General features: G+C 39.4%; 1 protein-coding gene across 7 annotated transcripts in view; it reads right to left on the reverse strand.

Moving 5' to 3' along the window:
• The window catches only part of ADAMTSL3 (ADAMTS like 3), a 384,689-nt gene that overhangs the window by 253,027 nt on the left and 105,378 nt on the right, over window positions 1-26,284 (reverse strand). For all 7 annotated transcript variants that reach the window (XR_007476023.1, XR_007476024.1, XM_049706862.1 and 4 more), the window contains exon 4: window positions 14,402-14,529. Coding sequence is in view for 5 of the 7 variants with exons in the window: in XM_049706862.1 (XP_049562819.1) it covers window positions 14,402-14,529 (128 nt within the window). In the remaining 2 variants the exon portion in view is untranslated. The remainder of the gene's footprint in view (window positions 1-14,401; window positions 14,530-26,284) is intronic.

The raw sequence follows: 26,284 nt of genomic DNA on the forward strand, positions 1-26,284 counted from the left end.
TGGTGGAAGCCCCCTGCCAAACCTCCTCAATCTTATTCTCCTGCCTCCCTCCCTTTGGTTAGAGGTAACTAAGTAAATGGTATCATAATTTACATAACGTTTCACAGCTTGATTTTTTTTTTTGTCCCAACACTATGTTTTTGAAAATATCCATGTTGATAGACGCATCTCTAATTCATTCATTTTTATGGCTCTAGAGTAATCCAATTTATAAATATAGCTCAATTTATCAATTCTTTCTACTTTTTATTGATCAATTTTCCTAAAAGTCTATGAAGATTTAGGTTGGTTCTGCAATGAGCAATCTTATACAATCACCTAGGGTACATTTGCACACGTTTCTCTGGGATATATACCCCAGTGGGACTGTTCTGTTGTGGGCATTTACAGCTTCACTAGTACCAGATAATGACAAACTGTCCTTTAAAGTGGGAATACCAATTTTCACCCCCATTAGTAGTGCAGCAAAGTTCTTGTTTTTACACATCTAGGGCAATATTTGGCATTTTTAAACTTTAAAAAGTTTCCCAGTCTGAAGAATATGAAATATCTCACTTTGTATTTTTTGCATTTTTTTTTGTTAATGAGGTTAATATTTTCATTTGTTTTTGACTATGCAGGTTCCCCTTCTGTGAATTTCCTGTTCATATCCTTCTCCCATTCTTCTACTAGTTTGCTTTGCTTTTGTTTTATTGTATTTAAATATCTCAGACACTAATCCCTTATTGGTTATATTCATTATCAAGATTTTCTCCCATTCTATGCTCTTCTTTTGGTTTATAGTATATATTTTTACAATACAAAGCCTGCTTAAACTTATAAATATTTTCCTTCCCAACTTATGCTCTTTTTGTCTTAGTGAAGGCATAATTCACTACCCAGAGATCATACAGATATTCTCCTATATATTCTTCTTCTAAATGTTTTCAAGATTTGCTTTTCATAAGTAGATTTTAATCCACCTGGAATTTATTCTTTAATAGATGGACATTTTCTAATATTTTCCTTTGGATATTAATTATATTTGAACCTCATGTATTGAATATTCATCTTTTCTCCACCATTTTTTAAATGGTGGTATAATTGGCATATAACATTAGATAGTTTCAGGTGTAATTACACAAATTTTGCATGACATCTTGAAATCCTACATATGCATGCTTCTGTTTCTGGGCTCTTGATTTTCCTACGTTGGCCTATTTGCGCCCATCCTACTACTATAGTTAAATTTTTTTTTAATGTTAGTGTTTGGGCAAGTCTTTTGTTCTCCTTCAAAACTGTTTTTATAATCTTTGCACTTCCATATGACTCTTGAAATTACATTTAATTTAAATATAATTTAGGAGAAACTGGCATTTTTATGATATTGAGGCTTCCTAACATGAACATATTATATATCTCCGTTTATTTAGGTGAGCTTTTAAATATTTCGTAAAGGCCTTGTATATCTTTTATTGAATTTATTACAAGGTACCTTATATTTTTTAAGTAGCAAAAACGGTGTCCTTTTGAAATCTGCTTTCTTATTAGTTTTTCCTACTGTGTAAGCATATAGTTGTTATTTGTGCACTAACTTTGTTTCCAATAATCTTAATGAATTCTTTCATTAGTCCTATTATTTTATGTGTAGATACTCTTGGATATTCTGTCTAGACCATCAGGTAGTCTATGAATAATGAGAGTTTTGCTTCTTCCTTTCTAATTGTTATACTTTGTATTTCTTTTTCTTGCCTTATACTGACTAGGACCTCATGTACAATAATGAATATGAACAATGACAGTAGCCATTCTTATCTCATATCTAATGTTAAAGAAAATGCAGTAACATTCTATAGACTAAGAGAGTACATCTCTATTCCTAGTGTGAGAAGATTTTTCATTTCAATTATGAATGTGTTCATTTTATCAAATGCCACTTTTGCATCGATTTAGATAACTGTATGACTTTTCTCTCTTAAATATTCCATGCTGTGCCGGCTGGTGCTTGCAAATATTTCCATGTGTATTATCTATTTTAGATTGCAAGCTTATCATAAGCAGGGCTCTATTGATAGGGATAGGAATCCTACACAGCCTGGCTTGGTGACCCGTCTCTCCATATCTTTTACTACTGCAGTAACCTCAGGGCTGTCATGGGTAACAAAACTACTTTTCATATTAATTTCTCACCTCCAGGCTTCCACAATCAAATGGGATATAAACATCCAACTCAATATATACAACATATGGAGATCAATATGCATGCACCTCAAATTCTTGGGAGAGTAGGTCCATTGTTCCAAAGTGGAAAATTTTTTCATTTAATGTTGAGACCAATATATTTAAATTCCCTATGTTGGTGTATGGCTTTTATTTTTTTCCAGTCCATCTGTTTAGTGAGTATATAGACCTCAACAGTCCTGTCTTTAAATTAGGGCTGGAGTTCCTATACTGTGCCTCCTATACACACAAGACTTGATCTCCTGTGACTGTGAAGGAATTAAAACTCAAAAGCCTGAGTTCTAGAGACCAGTAAATCCCATCTCCATCCCCAGGGTAGGCACAAAATCAGTTATGCACTTACTGGTCTGGCCCTCAGTTTCCTCTTTGTTTTTTGGCTCTGTAGATTTCATTTAATTTCTTGTAAGTTCAACTTCACTGTTTTTTTATTAAGACAATGTTTTTAGAACAGTTTTAAGTTCACAGCAAAATTGAGGGGAAAGCACCGATATTTCCCATATATCACCTGCCCTCACACATGCATAGCTTCCTCCCCCATTATCAACATTCCCCACCAGAGTGGTGCCTTTGCTACAACTGATGAACCTACATTGACGCATCCTAATCACCCCAAGTTCATAGTTTACATTAGGGCCCATGCTTGGAGTTGGATATTCCATGGGTTTGAACAAATGTATAACACGTGTCCATCATTATGGTATCATACAGAGTATTTTCACTGCCTAAATATCCTCTGTATTCCATCTACTCATCACCCCCACCCCCGACCCTTAACCCCTGGCAACCACTGATCTTTTTATTGTCTCCATAGTTTTGCCTTTTCAAGAATGTCCTATAGTTGGAACCATATAGTATGCAGCCTTTTCAGATTGGCTTCTTTCACTTAGTAATATGCATTTAAATTTTCTCCATGTCTTTCTATGCCTTGATAGACCATGTCTTTTTAGTGTTGAATAACATTCCACTGTCTGGATGTACATTTTATTTATCAATTCACCTTACCGAAGGACATCTTGGTTGCTTACAAGTTTGGCAATTATGAATAAAGTTGCCATAAACATCTGTGTGCGGGTTATTGCGTAGACATAAGTTTTTAACTACCTTGGGCAAACACCAAGGAACATGAACACTCACTCATATTGTAAGAGTATGTTTAGTTTTGTAAGAAACCGTCTTACTGTTTTCCAAAGTAGCTGTACCATTTTGCATTCCCACTAGCAATGAATGAGAGTTCCTGTTATTCCACACCCTCACCAGCATTTGCTGTGGTCAGTGTTCCAGATTTTGACCATTCCAATAGGTGTATAGTGGTCTCTCATTATTTTAATTTGCAGTTACCTGATGACAGATGATGTGGAGCATCTTTTCATGTGCTTATATGCCATCTACATACCTTCTTTGGTGAGGTGTCCGTTAAGGTCTTTGCCCAATTTTTTAATTGGGTTGTTTGTTTTCTTATTGTTGAGTTTTACAAGTTCTTTGTATATTTTGGATAACAGTCCTTTATCAAATATGTCTTTTGCAAATATTTTCCCCAAGTCTATGGCTTGTCTTCTCATTCTCTTGACATTATCTTTTGCAGATAGAAGTTTTTCATTTTAATGAAGTTGGCTTATCAACTATTTTATTCATGGATCATGCCTTGGTGTTGCATCTAAACAGTCACTGCCATACCTAAGGTCATCTAAGGTTTTCTCCTAGGTTATCTCCTAGGAGTTTTATAGTTTTGTGTTTTGCATTTAGTTCTTTTATATATTTTGAGTTAGTGTAAGGTTTGTGTCCACATTCAGTTTTTTGCATGTGGATGTCCAGTAGTTTTAGCACCATTTGTCGAAGAGACTATCTTTGCTCCATTGTATTGCCTTTGCTCCTTCGTCGAAGATCAGTTGACTACATTTATGGAGGTCTATTTCTGGGCTCTCTGTTCTGTTTCATTGATCCATTTGTCTATCCCTTCAAGACTAATACACTGTCTTGATTACTGTACCTTTATAGTAAGTCTTGAAGTCAAGTAGTTTTAGTCCTCTGACTCTTCTCCTTCAGTATTGCGTGGACTATGCTGGGTCTTTTGCCTCTCCACATAAACTTTTGAATCAGTTTGCTGTTATCCACAAAATATTATGCTGGGATTTTGACCGAGATTGCATTGGATCTAAAGATCAAGTTGGGAGAAACCGACATCTTGACCATATTTAGCCTTCCTATCCATGAAAATGGAATATCGCTCCATTCAACTTTACCTAAAAAAGATTTATGTCCTATTTTACCTGGCCTTTCTAGGTGTTCTTAAAAATAAATTGAATACTTTATTTTAAAATAATTGTAAATCACATTGATCTGTAAGATAATGAAAAGAAATCCTATGACCCTGTTTCCCCAAATGATAACATCTTGCAAAACTGTGTTACAATAACACAACTGGGATATTTACATTAATACAGTCAGAATACAGAACACTTTTATTACCCCAAAGATCCCTCAAGTTGCCTCTTATAGTCATACCTTGTTTCCAACCACCCCCAACTCTTCTTTAATACCAGGCAATTACTGATCTGTTCTCCATTGCTATAATTTTTGCCATTTTAATAATATTATACAAATGGGATCATATGGTATGTAACCTTTGGAGAATGGCTTTTTGTACCTCAGCATCATTCTCGGAGATTCATCCAGGTCATCGCCTGTATCAGTGGTTCATTTCTTTTTACTGCTGTGTAGTAGCCCATGGTACGGATATACTATAGTTTGTTTAACTAGTTACCCACTAAAGGGTATCTGGGTTGTTTCCATTTTGGGGATATTATGAGTAAAGCTGTTAAAAACATGCAGGTTTTCATGTGAAAACAAGTCTTCATTTCTCTGGGATAAATGCCCAGGAGTACAACTGCTGGGTTGTATGGTAGTTGCGTGTTTATTTTTTTAAGAAACTGCCTGTGGCTGTACTATTTTGCATTCTCACCACCAGTGTATGAGTGATCCAGTTTCTCTGCATTCTTGCCAGCATTTCATGTTGTCACTTAAAAAAAAAAAAAAAAAAAAGGTATTCTGACAGGTATGTAATAAATAATGTCTGATTGTGGCTTTAATTTGCATTTCCCTAACAGCTAGTGATAATAAGCACATTTTTTTGTTTGTTTGTTTGTTTGTTTTGTGGTACGCAGGCCTCTCACCGCTGTGGCCTCTCCCGTTGCGAAGCACAGGCTCCGGACGCGCAGGCTCAGGGGCCATGGCTCACGGGCCCAGCCGCTCCGCAGCATGTGGGATCTTCCTGGACCGGGGCGGCAGGCGGACTCTCAACCACTGCACACCAGGGAAGCCCAATAAGCACATTTTCATGTACTTATTTGACATCTGTGTATCCTCTTTGGTGAAATATCTGTTCAGGTCTTTTATTCATTTTCTAATTGGATTGGTTTTTATTGTTAATTTTTTAAAGTCCTTAATATAGATCCTAGTCCTTTATCAGATATGTGGTTTACAAATATTTTCTCCCATTGATCTAGGTGCCATTACCACCAATACCACAGTTGTGATTACTGTAGCTGTATAAGTCTTGATAACAGGTAGACTGATTCCTTCTACTCTTTTTTTTCAGAATTGTTTTAGGTATTCTGTGGCTTTGCCTTTCCATATAAATTTTAGAATAATCTTGTTTAATCTACATTAAAAAAACCTTGCTAGAATTTTGAGTGAAATAAACCTATAAATCAATTTGAGCCCAGCTTTCTTCCCCACCTGGTTCCCAGAATATTGGAATCAGAGGATCTCTGTCTGAGAAATCAGAGCAGCCCAAAATAAAATACCTAAAAACATCATCAGGCCATCAGATAGACCAGCCACATCTCCTTAAAATTAAGCTGGAAACTCTTTTCCTTAAACATCAACAACAACAACAACAAAACAAAACAAAACAAAATAAGGGTCACCAGAAATCTTAGAAAGGTCTCTACATGAAAGATAGTGACAAAAACAAAACAGAAAACAGTAATTTGGAAAGAATTGAGACTATGCAGGGAAAAGAAAACTCCCCCCAACCCTGCCCCACAAAAGTCTTTTTATATGCTCAGAGATAAAAGAGAAGATACTGCATCTGAGAATCAGGGACAGACTGCTTTTGTTAAAAAAAATAATTCAAGGAACAAAAAATATATAAGAAGAAAATAGAGAAAGAGGAAAAAAGAGAGAGATAAAATACTTACAGAATTGGAAAATAAGTTTAGGCAAATCTCCCAGAACGTAGGGCAAATGGGCAAAGAGAGGAAAACAGTAAGTCTAATATCTGAATAATATATACATAAACATCTTTTAAAAACTAATCAACAAAAATTAAAATTAAAAAAAATATCTTCATCAAAAGTCTATATCCTCCAACATAGCTTTCAATAGTCTTCACAAAATTACGCATCCTTACCTATCCCACAGACCCATACTGTAGTCAAGCAGGCTTTTTTATCAGTCTTGGGATTTATTAATTCATTCACCTATTTATTTATAGAATAAAATATACTAAATTTCCTCTAAACATCAGTAGTAATGTTGGACACAGAATAAAGAGAAGAAAGACACCATCTATGCCACCTAAAATGTTTTTTCAATTGTGGAAATAGAAAAATAACAAAACAACACAATGAAATAAACACTCTGATAAAAGTATGTTCACAGGATCCTATAGAAACACAGAAGAACTGCACCTAACCTAGTAAATGGTAGAAACTGGCAACAAATGCTTTAAGGAAGAAATAGAGATTCAAAGGACTTTCCAAGGTCAACTACGTGTTGTTAACAACCAAAAGGAGAAAGAGGATGCTTTAGGCAGAAATAAGAGCATTGGCAAAAGATGTGAAGTGATAGGTGAGCACACATTCACTTATTTACTCATTCAGTTAATAATGTGTGGGTCCTAATCATATGTTAGATGTTAGACCTTAGAGTGGTGAAGTAAATGTCCCTTCCCTAAAAGGAGTATAATAAGAGGAAGCACAAAAGAGGAACATCAAATTTAGACCAAGATGTCAAGATAGGTTTCCTAAATGAGGATGACCTTGAAGAATAAGTGAGAATTAACCAGATACCACACTGAAAAAAGACACAAAAGTATACGTGATAAGATGCAGATGATTAAGACAATAGGTGCACAAAGAAGGGCCAGGTTTAAAATGAAGGAAAGAAGGTAAGGTGACAAATACACCATAGCAGCACTTTGAAACATCATTAGAAAATAAATCAGAGAAAAATTCAAGTGGCAAGGATCTTGAAAAGCACACTTAAACACCCAGGAAAATAAACAACAGATGAAAGCGACTAGAGTGAAAGTAGAAGACAAACAGAAATAACAAGTGTTCATGGAGAAAAGGACAGAATAAAGAGGCAAGAACCAACAGTAAATGATACAAGAGAAGAAAATTTTTCCTACAATAAAGAAAGATCTAAATTTGTATAACGAAAGTGGCCACCATGTGCCAAGGAAAAATAAATGAAAAGAGACTGATAGCTAGATGCAACATTGTAAAACTCTTAAGGGAAAAATACAGCCTTCTGTAGGCAGCCAGGCAGAACAAATAGGTTATCTACCAAAGAAGACAAAAAAATTAAGCCAGCTTGAGAGGTCTGTGAGCAACACTGTATATCAAACTTTATGGAAAAAGAACTTCTGAGTCCTGAGAGGGAAAATTTGTGTCTCGGGAATTTTATACCCAAATAAGCCATTCACTGTTTATGTGTAAAGTCAAGAGAAAGACATTTTCAGATATATTATATAAGGACTCATAAAGTACAAGACCCACAACTTTTTCCTGAAATTAAGAAGGCTATAAAGTCTTGCTGCTTGAAGTGTGGTCCATGGACAAGCAGCATTGACATTACCTGGGGATTCGTTAGAAATGAAAGATCTTGGATCCCACTCCAGACCTACTGAATCAAAGTTTATATTTCAACAAGATCCCTAGGTGATTCATACGTGCATTAAAATTCCAGAAGCACAGCTCAAAACATATCCCTGCAAACAAAGTGATTTGGAAGTAAGAACTGAAAATACTGACAATGAACACTGAAATAATGTATGCACACAAACACAAGTTTCAACGATAGTTTGAAATATGATTATGAAAGAAAAGATATAAAGGGAATAAATGGTGCCAAGAAACTGAGTATAAGATCCAAGATTATAATAACAAAGAGTAGGAATGAAGAAGAAAAGCATAAAATACGCATCAGCTTACAAACAGAAATCAAAAGAAACTAGCATTTTATTATTGGCATTGACAATTATAAAGCAATTATTAAAGTATGGCTTTCAAACATCTTACATTTAATCATCAGTAATATAAAAACAGGAGATATATATATATATATATATTTCCAAATTACCAGAGATAGAATTCCAGCAAAAAAAAAAAAGCATAAAAGAAAAGAGAGAATGAAAGATTTTAAATAGTGATGGTAAGTCAAGCACATATATTGAGTTCTTTCCCCCTTATAAATGCCTAGTGAAATGACCAACAAAGTATATTAATAGGTCAACAACTCTCCATCATAGCTGGAAATTCACACAGGCTATACACAAGCCAGAAACTTCAACATGCATGTGAACAAGACTAAATTAAAGGATGGTATACAAATATACTATTCACTATACACAAAAGAGAAGGCTGCCTTTGAAGTAAGTGGAACGGATCCACAGGAGAACCCACCAATACTCACCAAATCCAATTGACAGATGATGTAGCCAGAACTCCTGGCAATCAATGCCGTGGGAGTGGCTAGTATAAGACAAAAATGTAGACGCATATAAGATCCAACTGGATCGGGGGCCCTGTGAAACACTCAGTGCCTGTATGGGTTGGGGTACTCTGGAAGGGTTAAGGGAAATGTAGGTACTGCAGAGACTATCTCCAAATAAAGGAAAGCCACAAAAATTCATTAGCAGAAAGGCAATGTTCCTTCCCACAAATGCCTTCCACTGCAGCTTCTATTCATTCTCCATATTGATACAAAGCTGCAATAGATTTAAAGCAATGATTCTTACCCAAACAGAAGAAAGGCATTTTTCCCATGGAGAGTGAGAACTCAATTAACAAAGGACTTGATAAAACCCTAATTCTAATCTAGATCCCTGATATTTGGAGATAAACACACCCACACACACACACACACATACATACACATAATTATACATATAAACATATTAGATTTTTAAAAAATTGTTATTTCTTTAATAATGATCCTAGGATCCTTTTCCTTCTACCTAGATAACTCCCTTTAGCAATTCTTTTAGCACAAGCCAGATAGTAAAGAATTATCTCAGTTTTTGTTTGTCTCAAAACATCTTTATTTCACCTTCACACTCAAAGGACATTTTTGCTAGACAGAGGATTCCATTGTAATAGTTATTTTCTTTCAAGATGTTAGGTAATTTCATTATCTTCTAATGTGAAGTTAGCAGCCAACATTATCTTTTCTCCTTTGATGGTAATGTGTCTTTTCTCTCTGGCTTCTTTTAAGATTTTACCATAATGTGTTTATGCATATTTATTCTCTTTAGGGTGTGCAGAGTTTCTTGAATTTGTGGCTTGATATCTTTACAGCAATAACTTTTGGAAATTTTGGGAAATTCTTGGTTACTATCACTTCAAATAGTGCTTCTACTCTATTCTCTATCTCTCTTTTCCTTTTAGGACTCCAATTATACATGGTTTAGACCTTTTCATCTTGTTCCATATATCCCTTACTCTATGTTCTGTGTTTTCCCCCCACCCTATAATTTAGCCTGGATATTTCTACAAACCAATACTCTCTTCTACTGTTTCTAATCTGCTATTATGGCCAACTATTTAGTTCATAATTTTAGTTATCACTTGCTTCTATTCTCAAATTCCCATATGATTCAATTTTATGGATTCCAGTTCTCTGGTGAAATCCTGTAAATATTTATTACAGGGTTTTTGTTTTGTTTTGTTTTGCTAACACACAGGTCCAATAACTCTAGTACCTGTTTCTATAATCTGTTTTTCCTCTTGCTCTTGTATCATGGTAAGATTGGCAATGTTTTATTGAATCACTGGCATGATCTATAAAAACTTGTATAATCTCTGGTTGCTGTCATCTTCCTCCAGGGTATCTTTTTTAAAGCTTCCTGGAGAAGGATGGAATAACAACAAATTTTATTACTCAAATTAGGGTTGAGCTAATTCAAGACTAGGTTTCAGTCTTTGTAATATCTAGTCTATTTAGGATTGGTTTTCCCTTTCTCCTAGGGTATAGTCCTTCATGGATACAAACTGATCACCTGAGATGTTTCCCAGGGCTTTGAACTCAAATTTGAAACTGACTATGAAACTGCCAATAAATCTGCTTAATTTCTCAGCCTCTTAGCAGCTGCTTTCTGCTTGGCTTTTCTGCCTCTTACTGCTTAAAAATTGGTGAATACTAGGATGAAAAATGTGGCTCAGATAAAGTCATTTTTCTGCATATCGCTTACTTGCAGGGATCTTGCAGTCTCAAGTTCTAAGTCCACGATTATGTTTTACTCCTCAATTTCTGGTTCCCAATTACCCATCACTAGATTGTTAATATCTGTAATAGTTTTTATTACATCCAAAGTATGGTCCAAAGTGGAGTGAGACAAATAAGGGCAAAAAAGTAAATTTTTATAAAGCTACATGAATTCAATTTAAAGGCAGGTCTTTCAATCTAAGATTATGTCCTACCTTTTAATGTTAAAATGAAAAGATTCTGATTGTAATTCTTTCCTGAAAAGTCTGTGATGGTAGACCACAGGTGAGTTTTTGTTTGTTTTTATTTTTGTCTTTATTTGACCAAATAAAAAACTGACAACCTATATTAGTTCCAAATATGCTTTTATTGAACAATTTACTAGTATTTGAAATCCAAAAGTCTGAGAATCAGATTCTTTACCTTCTTCTTCAACATTGGCCCATTCTGCTTTCTCCCCTGTCTATTGTCTTTTAGGCATAAAAGCTGCTTTTCATTTCCTGCTCCAGCACCTTTACATATGCTGGCCTCACTATCTGGATTTCATGTCCCATAACCCTCCACCTTTCATATAATTGACTTCCTCTCAGCAGTTGGGTCTCAGCATAGACCCTCGGCACAAAGGACTTCCCTGGATAGGTATTATCTACCCCCTTGACACAAATTTTAATTACACATAATTTGATTACATACTTGTTTATTGTTTGTCCCCCTAGATTATAAGAACCATGAGGACAGGCTCTGTGTTAGTTTAACTCACAGTTGTTAAACTCCTTACCCACACCAAGGCATAAAAAGCATCCTGGAGCTGCAGACTTAGATAGCATAAGGATTTCTGAAGATTTCTTTGAGAAATCTATGCTATGATCCTACCCCCTCACCCTGCTCCAACAGAAAGAGAAGGGATGAGGGCTTCAATCTGCGAACCCCCAATTGAGAGGAAGAAATTTTAGGGGCACCAGCTGACACGTGCCTCTTGCAGTTGGTTGGTGTCTAACTCACACCCGAGAAATTTAAGGGCTGAGAGCTCAGCTGCAGTGGCCTGTGTAAGCAGAGCAGGTGTTGCTGCATTGGCTCCTAGAACTGGAGAGTTTGTTTAGCAAAGTTCACAGGAGGGTTCCCAGTGAACCAGATGCGGGCCGCATGCAGGAGAGCCAGCATAGGGTTGTCTTAGGAACAAATATACCAAGACAGCCGCTGAGGGGGTGAGTAGACATAAACAGGAAGAAGCTGGGAGTATGCCTAGGTGTCCAAGATTAGTAAAGAGCAATGTTACCAAGTCAGAGGATTGCGAATTCCACAACTCAAGCGAATTGCAGGCAAGGATCCCAAGGGACTGGGGGGGAAGGAGGAGACACTCTCTCAGAAAAATCCATCAAAGTGCTCACGATAGATGAAGCTGGCTTTAAACACCTACTAAACCAGAGAACGTCAACACCTGGTCACTAAAATCAAGGCAGAACTCCCCTCCTCCTTCTCCTCTCCTCTTGCCCAAATCTCCTTTTCTGAGTAAGTACAGAGAAGGTAGAAGGGGCTGAGCAGTAGCCCTTCCTACCCCAGAGGCTTTCCAGTAGCAGCCGACCCCGGTTAGGAAACAGAAGACACAAATGCACACCCACACTGAGATAGATCACTTGGCAAAGTCATATTCTAGGCAAAATCAAAGTAACTTTTTAAATTAATAAAATAACAGACATGGAAGCATTTTGGTTGTATGACAAGATAAAAGTGGCCATTCATGGTCCTTAATATTGATATATTCCTCTAAATTTTTTTAACAGATACAAGTACATACCACCTTTTTAAAAATTTTGCCTTTATCTCTTTTGCCAGTGGATAAGTAGAATTTATGGAATTTTTGTTGCTTAAGTGATGCTTAATGCTGAATAAGGACCATTTATACCGGTGATTCAAACAGAACCTTGACTGAGCTCAAAATTTTGAGCTTAAGTAGTCTCATCCCTTCTATTGCTCCTGATAATTACCTTGCCATTTATCACAGGATATGGATTTTTATATTTTGAGGGCAGGGCATGAGGGATGAACGTCAAGGAATCATAAAATGCTCTAATATGAGGGGTTTGGCTTTTATATTTAGTTGGTGACTGGGGAGGTATATACCATAAAGAAAAGACAAACACAAATAAACCCCACTCTTTTCCCACCTGAACCCTACCATTCTTTGCAAATTATTCAGATCCCTCAGGTTTGGACTGAGATGCCAAAATCTCACCTTCCCATGCCAGTCTCCATGCTGGAAACCTCTCCCTCAAATGACTGACCAGCGGTGGGTAAGAACTTGCTCCCTACCTAAGAAGACCCTCCCTGACCCTTGCCCACAGGAACAAAGGCCCCCTATTACAAACCTCACCAGGATAAATACATCCCGGTACAATGCAACATCCATACGGTATGACACACTTAGAGGGCCTTTATTTCCTCACCAAGGTAACACAGAAGAAGCAGCTATACCACTCTGTCATTGCGAGACTAATCCCTGGACTCAGTTCTGCAACCATTTACTTAGGGTTCCAAGCTCTGAGTCAGAACTTGCCCTAAAATAATGACACCAACACCAACTCCAGAAGCCTTCCCATGCTTTCCTGGAGTGGACTCAGAGACCTCCTTCTCAAAGGCCATGTCTACAGTCTCACATCTGCCCTGCTCTGTGCTGTCTCAAGGAAAAATGAGAATGTACGTGGTCACTCTTTAATATGCCATAACACAGCGACCTTGATGGAATCCAGAGCATTTCTGCTCTATACCTTACACATTCAGGGAACGGCCATTCCCTCTTTCACTGGACAACATCCCCAAACTGAAGCTGGCTGCCATGATCTTGGAGTCTTCTTTTGTCCAGAACCAGCACATCCAGTTCCATCCACTTGGGGTTCTGTCTTACCTGAGAGCTCAGGTAAAAATCCTTGGCTGGGACTGACACTACCCCGTGAAGAATTACCTCAAATTGTCTCAAGAGCAATGATAGGGCTTCCCTTGTGGCACAGTGGTTAAGAATCTGCCTGCCAATGCAGCGGACACGGGTTCGAGCCCTGGTCTGGGAAGATCCCACATGCCGCGGAGCAGCTGGGCCCGTGAGCCATGGCTGCTGGGGCTGCACGTCCGGAGCCTGTGCTCCGCAACGGGAGAGGCCACAACAGTGAGAGGCCCGCGTACCGCAAAAAAAAAAAAAAGAGCAATGATAACTGTGGGTTTCTTACAATGTACGTTTATTTTTTAAGAAGCTGATCTTACATTTTAATAAGTGTTGCTTAACATAAACGTTTCTAAGCTGGGAGCACAGACCTTGCATTACCTTCTTAATCAATGGGTTGCTCAGAGAAAGTGAACCGAAAGTGATTAAAATGGCAACAACTCAAGGGTGGAACACAGAAGACTTGACCTCTTACCCCAGGTCTCAACAACTTTGGGCCAGTGACTTATCATGCCGGCCTCCCCTCCCTTAAAGCCCAAAGTGTGGAGTGCCCCAGCTGCTGCAAGCTGGGAGTCTCATGTGGAGGGGTATGGCCACACTCATCAAAATGTAGCGATTACTATTTAAATATGGTAACTTGGTAACTTACACCACCATCATGGTACCTTCCAAAGCCAAGAAGCCCAGTTGTCTTCCCAACCTCACGCATCCAAAGGTGCTGACACCCCACAGAGAAGAACAGGAAAAGCCACCACTTACCTGCCAGTCAAACATCTCCGCAGAGAATAGGACGCTCCTCCCCCACAAGTCCGGGAGCAGTCACTCCAGTCACCCCAAGCATCCCAGTTGCTATCTTTGTCTTCATCCGAACGAGTGTTTCTTGAAGTCTGTAAAGTGAAAAAATGCAATAAATTATACACAAAATGCTAGAAATATCCCAAAAGCTTTCCCAGCTTTTCCAGAGTCTTACTCTAAGCTGTTCACAAAGACTAAAGTTGCCTAAAAATGCATTGTTTTGGAATGGCTACATTAAAACACACACACACACACACACACACACAAGATAGTTTTATATGGAAACTCATGACACATGAGTACCTTTCCATCTCATGAAGGTTTTATCCAGATGGCTTCCAAGCTCAGTTTTAAATTTGAAATTTTATCATTCCAAAATTTAAATAAATTGGCTAAATATAAATAATATTTATTACTATTATTTTGTTTTTATAACTTACAAAGCAGGGTCCCAGCTTGTACCTAAGAAATTCTCTCCATTGTCTGTCATATAGACTGGTGCTTACTCTAAAGAAACCATTTTGCAGGAGGATTTGTGGAACCTCCTGAGAGAGGCTTCACCCCAAGAAAACAAAGTAGATAAAGCTTCAGGGTCCAAGAAAATAGAGAAAGTTCAATTATGAATGCTGTTTGTATTAATTTGTCTTCTGAACTTGCCACCACTGACTTATATCAAGATACTCTAAAGAAAAGAGAACGGGGTAGTTAAAAAATTTTAAATATATAGATAGATTTAGATATGAAAAGAAATGTGTACAAAACATTACACAGAGGCCTAAGGGAGACTCGAATAAATGGAGAAACACGTAGTCCTAAACAGCTGGACTCAATACTGTAAAATGTTAATTCTCTCCAAATTAATCTATAAATTTATGATAACTCCAATCAAAATCCCAAAAGGGATTTTTTTAGACCCTAACAAAATGATTCTAAAGTTCATCTGGTGGAGTAAATGTCTACAAGAGCCAAGAAAAAACTGTACAAGAAGGAAAATTAGAGGAAAATTGCCTCAATTCAAACAGTATAGAATTAGCAAAGCAATAAGCATTCAGATCTATTAAGGTAAGAAAGAGAAGAGTCCAGAAACAGACCCAAGTATAAGGACATCACATAGAACCCCAAGTCGGTGTGATGAATGGTTTAAAAGAAAATAATAGATAACTTCTTCACAAAAGACACCAAAATGAATTCAGATATATTCCAGAAATTAATATTTTGAATGCTGAACCCATAAAATACTAAAAAAAGCTATAGATTAAAAGTCATACAGGCTTGATGTAGCAAAGAGTGTCCTAGATGTGTCAACAAAGGTAGAAAACCCCAAAGCAAAAGACTGATAGATTGAATTACATTAAAATAAAAACACACATAGCATTTTCTCCCTCTTCACCTATAGATAAAGGAGTAAGTATATGAACATCCACACAAATGCTGTAGTAAAAGTACAAGTATGTGGGCTGGAAGAAAACCCACCAAATTGCCTCTAAGGATGGAGGGAGCACGACTCGGCGTGCACCCTGTTGGGGAAGGACACAAGAGGAATGCCAACAGAACGTTTTATTCCCCTCCCAGCCCTCCCCCAAAAGATCTGAAGCAACTATGACAAACAGTTCAACTCGATGAAGCCAGGTGGTGATATAATAGATGTTAGTTTTATCTGAACTTTTATGGATTTTGAAATTTCTTTTAAAACATACTTTGAGGGGGCTTCCCTGGTGGCGCAGTGGTTAAGAATCCGCCTGCCAGTGCAGGGGACACGGGTTCGAGCCCTGGTCCAGGAAGATCCCACATGCCGCGGAGCAACTAAGCCCGTGCGCCACACCTACTGAGGCTGCGCTCTAGAGCCTGAGAGACACAACTACTGAGCCCACGTGCCACAATTACTGAAGCCCAGGTGCCTAGAGCCCGCGCTCCATAACAAATAGAAGTTACCGCAATGAGAAGCCTGTGCACCGCAACAAAGAGTAGCCCGCTCACCACAACTAGAGAAAGCCCGCGCACAGCAACAAAGACCCAACGCAGCCAAAAAAAACCTTTGAGGGTAAAAGGCAATCTTTAGAGAAGAATGTAAGCCTATATCATATTTAATACAGGTAAATGTGTACATGCCTAGGGAAATGAGTAAGAGGTTAATTAAAATGTTAGCAGTGGCTACTTCCAGGTGCTAGGAAATTTAAAATTCTTTTGTTCTTTTGTCTCTGAATTTTAAGTTCTTTTTTTTTAAGCCAACACTTTAATATTTTAATTGAAAACAAGCAAGGAAACAAACAAAACCACATCCTGTTGACATACAGAAAAGCTCAAGTCAGACAGGACTTAATAGGTGAGTTCTAAGCTGGAAACCAGGAGAGTTTATGAAGGAAACCCTGACATACTAATAAACCGAAGCATGGGACTCAACTAGATATTGCACAGATTTCCTTAAGCCCTTAGGCCAAGTTACCTCATCCAACCAAACAAAAAAAAAAAAAAAAAAAAAAAATTAAATTAAGACAGGGATCTGTAAAAAGGACCTTCAAATGTGAAATGAATAAATAATGACTGGAAGCAAGGAGGAGATTTTCCAATAATTTTCATCCATATCTCACTGGTCAGTGGGTTTCCTGGCTTCTTACCAAGCTACCTATTTAAAGCACAGTAAGCAGCCCTACTAGAGGCAATATTTCAGCAACAGTCAAGTGAAAGGAAAGAATACCTGGCAACTGATCAAGTCTGTCATCGGGAATAAGGGCCAATTAAACCCATACTATTTACTGTTCTAATTAGACCACTGTTAAGTTCGATTTTCTACACTAAACGTCACCAAACAGAACTGTGTCCTGTCTATAATGTCATATAAAATAAAGTTTGAATTCATAAAAAATACAATAAGCAGTTTAACACACTCATCTGGGCTTTTAGGTTGGTGAGTCCAAATCATTTCGGTAAACGTTTAAAATACACACAGCTGAAATTGATTTTTCATTTTGTCACTGGATATACTGATAGGTTGAATGTGAAAAGTTGAAAAACATCATCATATATAGTTTAAAATGAAAGTTGAGAGTTCTTTGCAATATTGTTTTAATTTGTTTTTATTCCCACTATCCCATCTGTTCAGTTTATAGTTAGAGTCAGGTTTCTTTCCATAACTTCTCCACCTTTACTTACAAGAAAAAAAAAGAATCTTTATTCTAAAATAACTAAAATAGGCAAGTTATAAATGCAGACATTTGGTTTCTTTGGTTGAATCAGTAAGATATTTTTCCCCTAAGAAAACAGAGAGAAACTGACATCTCAAGAGGGTTCCTTGAGTTTCTCTCCTCTCCTTGGCCATGAAGATGGTCAGATATTGCTTTGAAACCCCACTGCTATTTCCTACCAGCCAGTCCTCCTGCCCTTCTCATCATTCTTCGTTTTCCAAAGAGTAGCAATAATATCCCCGATTTCAACCCAGTTCTCATCTCTCCCCTTTGATGCCAGCAGCATGATGATAACACAAACGTTCAGAAAAAAAAAAAAAAATCTCATTGGAGCTGAGCAAAGAGTCCCCAGGGTCATTTCTGAACATTTATATTTGTGTATTCTTCTTTATAGCCACACAGAACCTGCTTCCCTGGAACTTACATCCTCTAGAGCAGTGGACAGTGAGTCTCCATCCTCTTCTACAGAAGAAACCTTTTCAAGCTTTCTCAAACAATCTGGTACCTTCAATTGTCCCAGCTCTCTCACGAATATCTCCTCTCTCTGCGCACTCTGCAGTCTGCACATTTTTTATTTTAAAATGTAGCATCCAGGACATAACAGTGTATCTGAGAATAATACAGACTACATAGTGTCCCTATTACCCAGGTTTCTTTTGATGAAATCTAAGTGTCCATCTCTCCTTCTTCCCTCCTCTTCTCTTCCTCCCTTCTTCCTTCCTTCCTCCCTTCCTTCCTTCCTTCCTCCCTTCCTTCCTTCCTTCCTCCCTTCCTTCCTTCCTTCCTCCCTTCCTACCTTTCTAGTCACACCATTTATTGGATTTCATGATGGAGGCAGTATCACATAATGGTTAAAAGTTGTGTGACTCTGGATAAGTTTCTTAACCTTTCTAAAACTCATCTATAAAATGGAGATGACATTTTTACTCCAACAGGATTTAAATAAAATGCCATGTATAGAATGAATCACACAGCATCTCAGTAAATGTAATAAGTAAATGTCTCAATAAGCATAAGGTATCCTTCTTCAAAATAATGTCTTTTTCCAAACAATGACAGGAGAGCCAGCTCTCTTGCATTTTTACTTAGGCAAGGCTTAACAGTATTCACTACTGAATTTCCTCTTGTTGGTTTTGGCCCAGAATACCAGCCTGCTGAGATCTGTTTGCACCCTGATCCTGTCACCCCATCTACAAGCCACTTTGCTCAGCTCTGCAGCTCCCATGCTCCACCCAAGTCCCTGATAAACATGCTGGACACAGCTCCCTAATCTTACAGAATTCCATGTGCACATTTCTGCTTTTTGAAAATAGTAAGTGGACCCTCATGTCAAGTAAGCAGCCAACTAATCAGACTTGGAATCGGTGAACACAGTTTAATGTTACAATAAAAATATGAAACAAAATCCAATCACCATCACCAAGTGTTAGGAGGCAGAAAGAGTGGTGGGGTGGGAAGAAACCAGCCGTTAGGAGGAACTGGATCAGGGACCATAGGGTGGGGTCTATATTCTTGGGCTGGTGGTGAGTCTCCTGAGAGAAGAGGTACTGTATTTAGCAGCCCCACTTTGGCCAGCCCCAGCTGTGAAATCTAGTGACAATAAAATATGGTTGACTGATATCAGCCCCATGTTTGACCGGATGGTCACCCTGCAGAGGCAACTTCTATGTGTGTAAGTTGGGTACCACTCATTCCCAATTCCTTCTGTTCAGACATCCTCATGATCTGTCGTAAGTAATTATTTAAACTCCAAGTTATTAATATTTTATAAGGGAAGTTGTTAACTGAACCCTATCTATAGACTTCTTCCCCCAAGTCTGAGCCAACCTATAGACTTCTTCCCCCAAGTCTGAGCCAACCAACATCATATCACTCAGTGACCCTGTTCTGGGCCAGACTCTGAAGCGGGCATGGAGAAAGAACGGAAGAATCTGGCCCTGCACAAAGCGGCGACCATGTATGTACAGAGTGAGCAGCCCTTGCCAACATTTTTCCTACATTCTTTCTAACCTTCTCAACAAACCCTTGAGGTGGATATTACCAATCCCCATTTTATAGCTGAACAACTGTAGCTTCCAGAACGACGTGTCCGAGGTGTGGGGGAGCCCGGGCAGAACCCCTTCCTGTCTGACCCAGACAAGGCCTGCCTTTTGCTCGTGGATGCTCCTCCCCTGCCCTTGTGGACCAGAAATCCAGTCAAGGGCAGCAGCCAACCTATCATCACTCATAGCTAGCATTTCACATCTTGGATCGAACACAGCTGCTGCTGTGATTCACTTGACCACAACATTCTTTTGATATCTCAATGAAGTCGTTTTACTTTTTTTCCCCTCTCTATATTGCAAGCAGAGCTACACTTTTGTTTTTCAAAAAATATTTGATTTTATCTAAGTTATTCCACGAGGAATACGCGTTCTTGACCGACGTTCACAGACCGGGACGCGTTTGTTAATTTTCTCACACAAACGTATACCAAGGGCTTGCAAAGTTCAAGGCTCGGGGAAGATGAGCATGGATCAGGCCCTCAAGACAGTGAGTAGCACGTGAGAGAGGCTGAAGGGTTGGGCAGAATCAGCCCTCAGTCACTGAGAGCAACAGACACAAGGACCCAGAGCAAGGAGATGACAGAAGTAATTTCTACCTCGGTTAGGAATGCCGGGGCACATACTTTCCAGGGAACACACTAATTCTGCTGGAAGCACCTGGCAGAGCCTCACAGGTCCCCATCAGCTTCTCTCATGTACTGGGATTGCAAGTGCATTCTTAGTTTTGATTCTTCTTTATTTTCTAATTATAATGGAATTACAACACTTTCCTATTTTCTTCCTTTTGCTCATCTATATTTCCCAGTTTTATATGATGAACATGTATACTTTATGCAATAAAACACCCAATAAAAGTTCTTTTTATAAGGGGTGGGAGGAACACTAAAGAGGAACCTTATGAAAATATATCCAAAGAGGCAAAATGCACTTTGTGCTGTTTGGTTAAAACTATCAGGCTTAAAGATCTCTTAGAAAGTCATATTTTCCTAAGTAAAGTTCTAGCTAGGGAGTATATTTTGGATGAAAAATTCAGAAAAGATTGTTTACTCATTATATAATAGGACTGGTAGAAGCCAAAAATATTGTAGGAATAAGTGTGCTCACATTCTCATAAAGACTCGAGGACTTCTTGCCTTCTTGGATCCCCATGCATAAATCAAATCATAAAATATTTCCCTGACAGGTCTTAAATCTGTGACTTATAATGAACAGCACAGCTCTACCAGTCTTGCAAAAACGTTAGCTATTAAACACAGATTTCACGTATAAGGTCACTTATCGGAAATGCTATATTAACAGGTCCATATTAAAAACAACTCAAAATAAAATAGGTTCCACTGGGATGTTACTTCCCAGACATCAAATAAAGGTTTATTCCGGCATTACCACAAAGGTTATTTAAGGAAATGACAAACGACCCAGATTTTAACAGTAAATACATTCTTTCAGGTCAATACTACCTTAAGATCTTTAACAACAAATTTTTAAAAATATGAATTAGGTAAATGACATAAAATGTCACTGAAGCTGTCACAGAGACTCAACAACTCACTTCAACCAGAATACCTAAAACACTAACATAGCTAAAGCTACATGCTAGGCATACACCTCTGTCTTCTTGGTCCATTCTATCCTCTAATGGAAGGTACATATATCCACACATCATTACCCTGATGGTCAATGACCACTTGCTAGCATCTGGTCTACCCTTTCCTAGCCAATGTGTTACCTATTATTTTACCACCTTCTTAAAGCCCTTCACTGATTCCTCAGGACACATGTTCTGTACGTCCAGGCTCTCCATGACCTGCTCTGTCTCATCCTCCTGCAGCTCAGGCTCACACTGCATCCCATATTCCAAGCACACAATATTTCTGATTATTCCCCAAACACAAACACGTTTGCTAAGTCCTGCTTCCTTTGGCAAACCCCAAAACAACACCAAGACCCTCCTCTTAGAGCAGCTCTATTTGCAGGTGACCAGTGAGTGAAGATACAGAACTAACTAACAAGCCCTGCTTCCCTGGGGCTGAGGTCAGCATGGTCCAGGATTGCTTCTGAGAAAGCATCCTGCTCCCTGGATTTTTCCTGCCAGCCCCACTATACAGGAGGCTGGCCCCAGTTCTGGGATTCCTCACCTCCTTGAGTCTCCTCCCCTAGTTAGCCAGGCATAGAGTGACCTGGTTTTATGTACTCCAGTCACCCTGGCTCTCAGATTGCTGGATCAGAGATTGATTCCACCTATCGTTCTAGTAAAAGAAAAAAATACCTCCCACAAACGTTATGAAGAGGTTCCAGATCATGGCAACCAAGGCTTCTCCACATCAAGGTGAAGGAACACCAACTAAACACTCTAGACTTCTGAGAGTGAGACAGGCCTTCTGTATACAGCAATCCAGTCCGCTATATTAGGTCAGAGAACTAGGTCCCAGGGGGAAAGAGGGCAGATTCAGGTGGGGATAATTTGAGAAGCATTTTAAAAACACACTTTGCTGTACAGCAGAAATACAACACTGTAAATCAACTGTACCTCAATTTTTAAAAAACCCACACACACTCTTTACTAAGATGAGAACACTGTACAGGGAAACCACAGGGCTGGTGCAACACACCGGGTCTGGTACCAGGCAGGCCCTGTGAATCAGACAATTCACATTATCTGCCTGGGCCTTGTCTGCAAGATGCGGCGAGGGCAGACAGAGGCTGTAGGTAAAGGGCTGGTTGACAGAAGCTAAGGCCTTTGGTCAAGAATTACAGCCCACAGCAGCCTCACCAAGTGGGAGCTGGGGAAACAATTACACTTCTCTCCTCCCTCTCTCCAATCCCCTGCAGTGCTCACCATTGGCCAAACCCGACCAGGAGCCCGAGGGCAAGGGAGACCACTGATGCAGTCCGTCCAGGTCAGCCCCCCCGGGTGAGGCCAGCAGAGGGTGGGGAGCAGTGGAGAGCGGATCTGGAGAACAAAGGGAAGTTTTCCAACGCAGCAATTTATTGACTTCCTGGAATATTTTTGAGCAGAGGAGTGACTTCGGCAAACTGTATTTTGGAAAAATTACCCTGGCAGGAGTGTGGGGAAAGATTGAGGGAGGAGAGTGCACAGCTGGAAGGCCACTGTATAGGACAGGCAAGAAACAAGAGCCCAGGCTAGACACTGCCAGTGTCTGGAAGAGGAGGACATAGACTTGAGGGGTTTTGTTGTTGTTTATTTGTTCAATTTTTTTATTGAGACATAATTGACACGTTAACATTACATTAGTTTCAGGTGTACAACGTAATGATTCGTTATTTGCACACATTGAGAAATGATCACCGTAAGTCTAGTTAACACCCATCACCATACATAGTTACAATTTTTTTTTTCTTGTGAGGAAAACTTTTAGACCTACTCTTTCAGACATGAAGTCTTAAGGAGCTAGAACCAACAGGACCTGGGTGCTGACCAGATGCAGGGAGAAAGGAGGCACCAGGATGACTCTTGGGCTTCCCGATTAAGTGACTTGTGGGAGATGTTCATCTCAGCCTCACAACCATCCTCAGCGCTACCCTTGAGGTGAGATGCTCAGTGCCCTTGGGTACAGAATGCGAGCAGTGCCTAGATTACAGCTAAGATAAAGGAAGCATACTGGTGGTCCCAGGAGGAATCTGGCCTGTGGGTCCGATCCATCTAACTATAATTGTATGGTTTACCAAAGAAAGGGAATTATCTGTTAATGTTTAAAGATATGGAGATTGCACATAAAAATCTCGATTTCTGACTTCTCGGGAAAAGGAAAGAGGAAATCAATATAGGCGCCACATCCCAACATGGTAATAACTCAGACGAAGGGTGGCCACACAGTTTTGAAGGGGCACATGCCCTCCAATTTGTACAGTCTCCATCCAGCCACTATGAGGATTCACAGTACCTGCCTGACCCCTGGGGGTCCAACTGGGAGCTTGCTGGTGATGAATGACTGTTGGTTTGAAGGTAAGCAAGAGACATGTGTATTTGTACTGATGTCAGATTCTTCAGTCTCGCTACAGAACATCATGTTCTAGAGAGTAAGAAACATACACACAAATAACAAAAATAAAGCAAAACAGGATGCTTTGTTGTCTTCACCGGACACTGAGTTCAGCCATGTGCACAGAGAAGCAGCGTTTAAGAAGTTATTCTATGGTGCTCAGTGTCTAAACGCTACTCCCTTTGCCCCCCGGGGCTTTGTCTCTGGGGTATTTTAGATATAAAATATTAGTGTATTTAAGAAGCTCAAATAAAAATGCCCGAAGCATAGACAAATCATATTCTAGAACACGTCTGTGCTATCACTAACACACAGATCATCGCTGTCCGCAGGGAGCCCATCCCAGGAACTACACAGACCACCTCTGTACAGCACCCTCCCACAATCCTATATTAAGGATGAGAACATCTAGGTTACTTTATTTCCATTAGTGCAATGTTCCTGGCTACTAGACAAGTTAGAAAACAACCATAGCCTCCGATTGTAGCGAGAGGCATAAATAAAAGTGACCTAATACAATTGGGTTTAGTTTAGTTTTGTTTTGACTGTATTTTTTTTGTTAAAAAGAAATTCCTAAATACAAAGCTACTTTACATGAAGACAGACTTAATAGGATATTATCGATGATACTTTGGTAAGTCATCATGAAGCATGTACGGCACAACATCAGGTAAGACTGAATAGAAAGGAGAAGCAGATGTAGCCAAATATAAAAGTCTGATGGAGAGTAATGGCAGGCTGGGTAATATGGACCAACCATCCCACTAAGAACAACTAGAAAAGCAAAAATATCCTCCATAAATGAAATAAAGACATTTTCAGACAAACAAAAATAGAGAGAATTCACCATAGGTAGACCAGTCCTAAAGGAAATACTAAAAGGTGTTTTTAGGGTTAAAGGAAGCTTGGAGATACGGAAAGAAATTAAGAGCAAAAAATGAAATGGTAAAGAAGAATGTGGGTAATTCTAAATAAAGAGCAACTATATAAAACAGCATTTATCGTGGCTTGTGGAGTTTAAAATATTTATATGGCATTAATATATGACAACAATGGCATATGAATCAGAAGAGTGATAAATGACATTAAAGTACCCTAAGATCCTGTATCACCTAAAAAGAGACTGAAAGGACCAATTAATACTTGACTTTGATAAGTCAAGAATACATGTTTTGCTAAAAATAGAATTATCATATGATCCAGCAATCCCACTCCTGAGCATATATCCAGACAAAATTACAATTCAAAAAGATACACGCACCCCTATGTTCATAGCAGCACTCTTCACAATAGCCAAAACATGGAAACAATCTAAATGTCCATCGACAGATGAATGGATAAAGAAGATGCGGTACTCACGGCTAGCAGGGAGGGAGTCCGGGGAAAAGTCTGGACCTGCCGAAGAGGCAAGAGACATTTTCTTCCCTCTTTGTTTCCTGGTGCGCGAGGAGAGGGGATTAAGAGCGCTGCTTAAAGGAGCTCCAGAGACACGCGTGAGCCGCGGCTAAAAGCGCGGACCCCAGAGACGTGCAGGAGACGCTAAGGCTGCTGCTGCCGCCACCAAGAAGCCTGTGTGCGAGCACAGGTCACTATCCACAACCCCCTTCCGGGGAGCCTGTGCTGCCCGCCACTGCCAGGGTCCCGGAATCCAGGAACAACTTCCCCGGGAGAACGCACAGCGCGCCTCAGGCCGGTGCAACGTCACGCCGGCCTCTGCCGCCGCAGGCTCGCCCCTCACGCACTCCGTGCCCCTCCCTCCCCCGGGCCTGAGTGAGCCAGAGGCCCTGAATCAGCGGCTCCTTTAACCCCCTCCTGTCTGAGCGAAGAACAGGCGCACTCCTGCGACATACACGCAGAGACGGGGCCAAATCCAAAACTGAGCCGCTGGGAGCTGTGAGAACAAAGAAGAGAAAGGGAAATCTCTCCCAGCAGCCTCAGGAGCAGCGGATTAAAGCTCCACAATCAACTTGATATACCCTGCACCTGTGGAATACATGAATAGACAGCAGATCATCCCAAATTGAGGAGGTGGACTTTGAGAGCAAGATTTATGATTTTTCCCCTTTTCCTCTTTTTGTGAGTGTGTATGTGTATGCTTCTGTGTGAGATTTTGTCTGTATAGCTTTGCTCCACCATTTGTCCTACGGTTCTATCCATCCGTTTTTTGTTTTTGTTTTCCTTAATAATTATTTTTTATTTTAATAACTTTATTATATTTTATCTTTGTTACTTTATCTTCTTTCTTTTTTCCTTCCTTCCCTCCTTCCTTCCTTCCTTCCTCCCTCCCTCCTTTCTTTCTTTCTTTCTTTCTACTTCTACTAATTCTTTCTTTCTACTTTTTCTCCCCTTTATTCTGAGCCGTGTGGATGAAAGGCTCTTGGTGCTGCAGCCAGGAGTCAGTGCTGTGCCTCTGAGGTGGGAGAGCCAACTTCAGGACACTGGTCCACAAGAGACCTCCCAGCTCCACATAATATCAAACAGCGAAAATCTCCCAGAGATCTCCATCTCAACACCAGCACACAGCTTCACTCAACCACCAGCAAGCTACAGTGCTGGACATCCTATGCCAAACAACTAGCAAGACAGGAACACAACCCCACCCATTAGCAGAGAGGC

The sequence above is a fragment of the Orcinus orca genome, chromosome 2, assembly GCF_937001465.1.
Source record: "Orcinus orca chromosome 2, mOrcOrc1.1, whole genome shotgun sequence".
NCBI lineage: Eukaryota > Metazoa > Chordata > Mammalia > Artiodactyla > Delphinidae > Orcinus > Orcinus orca.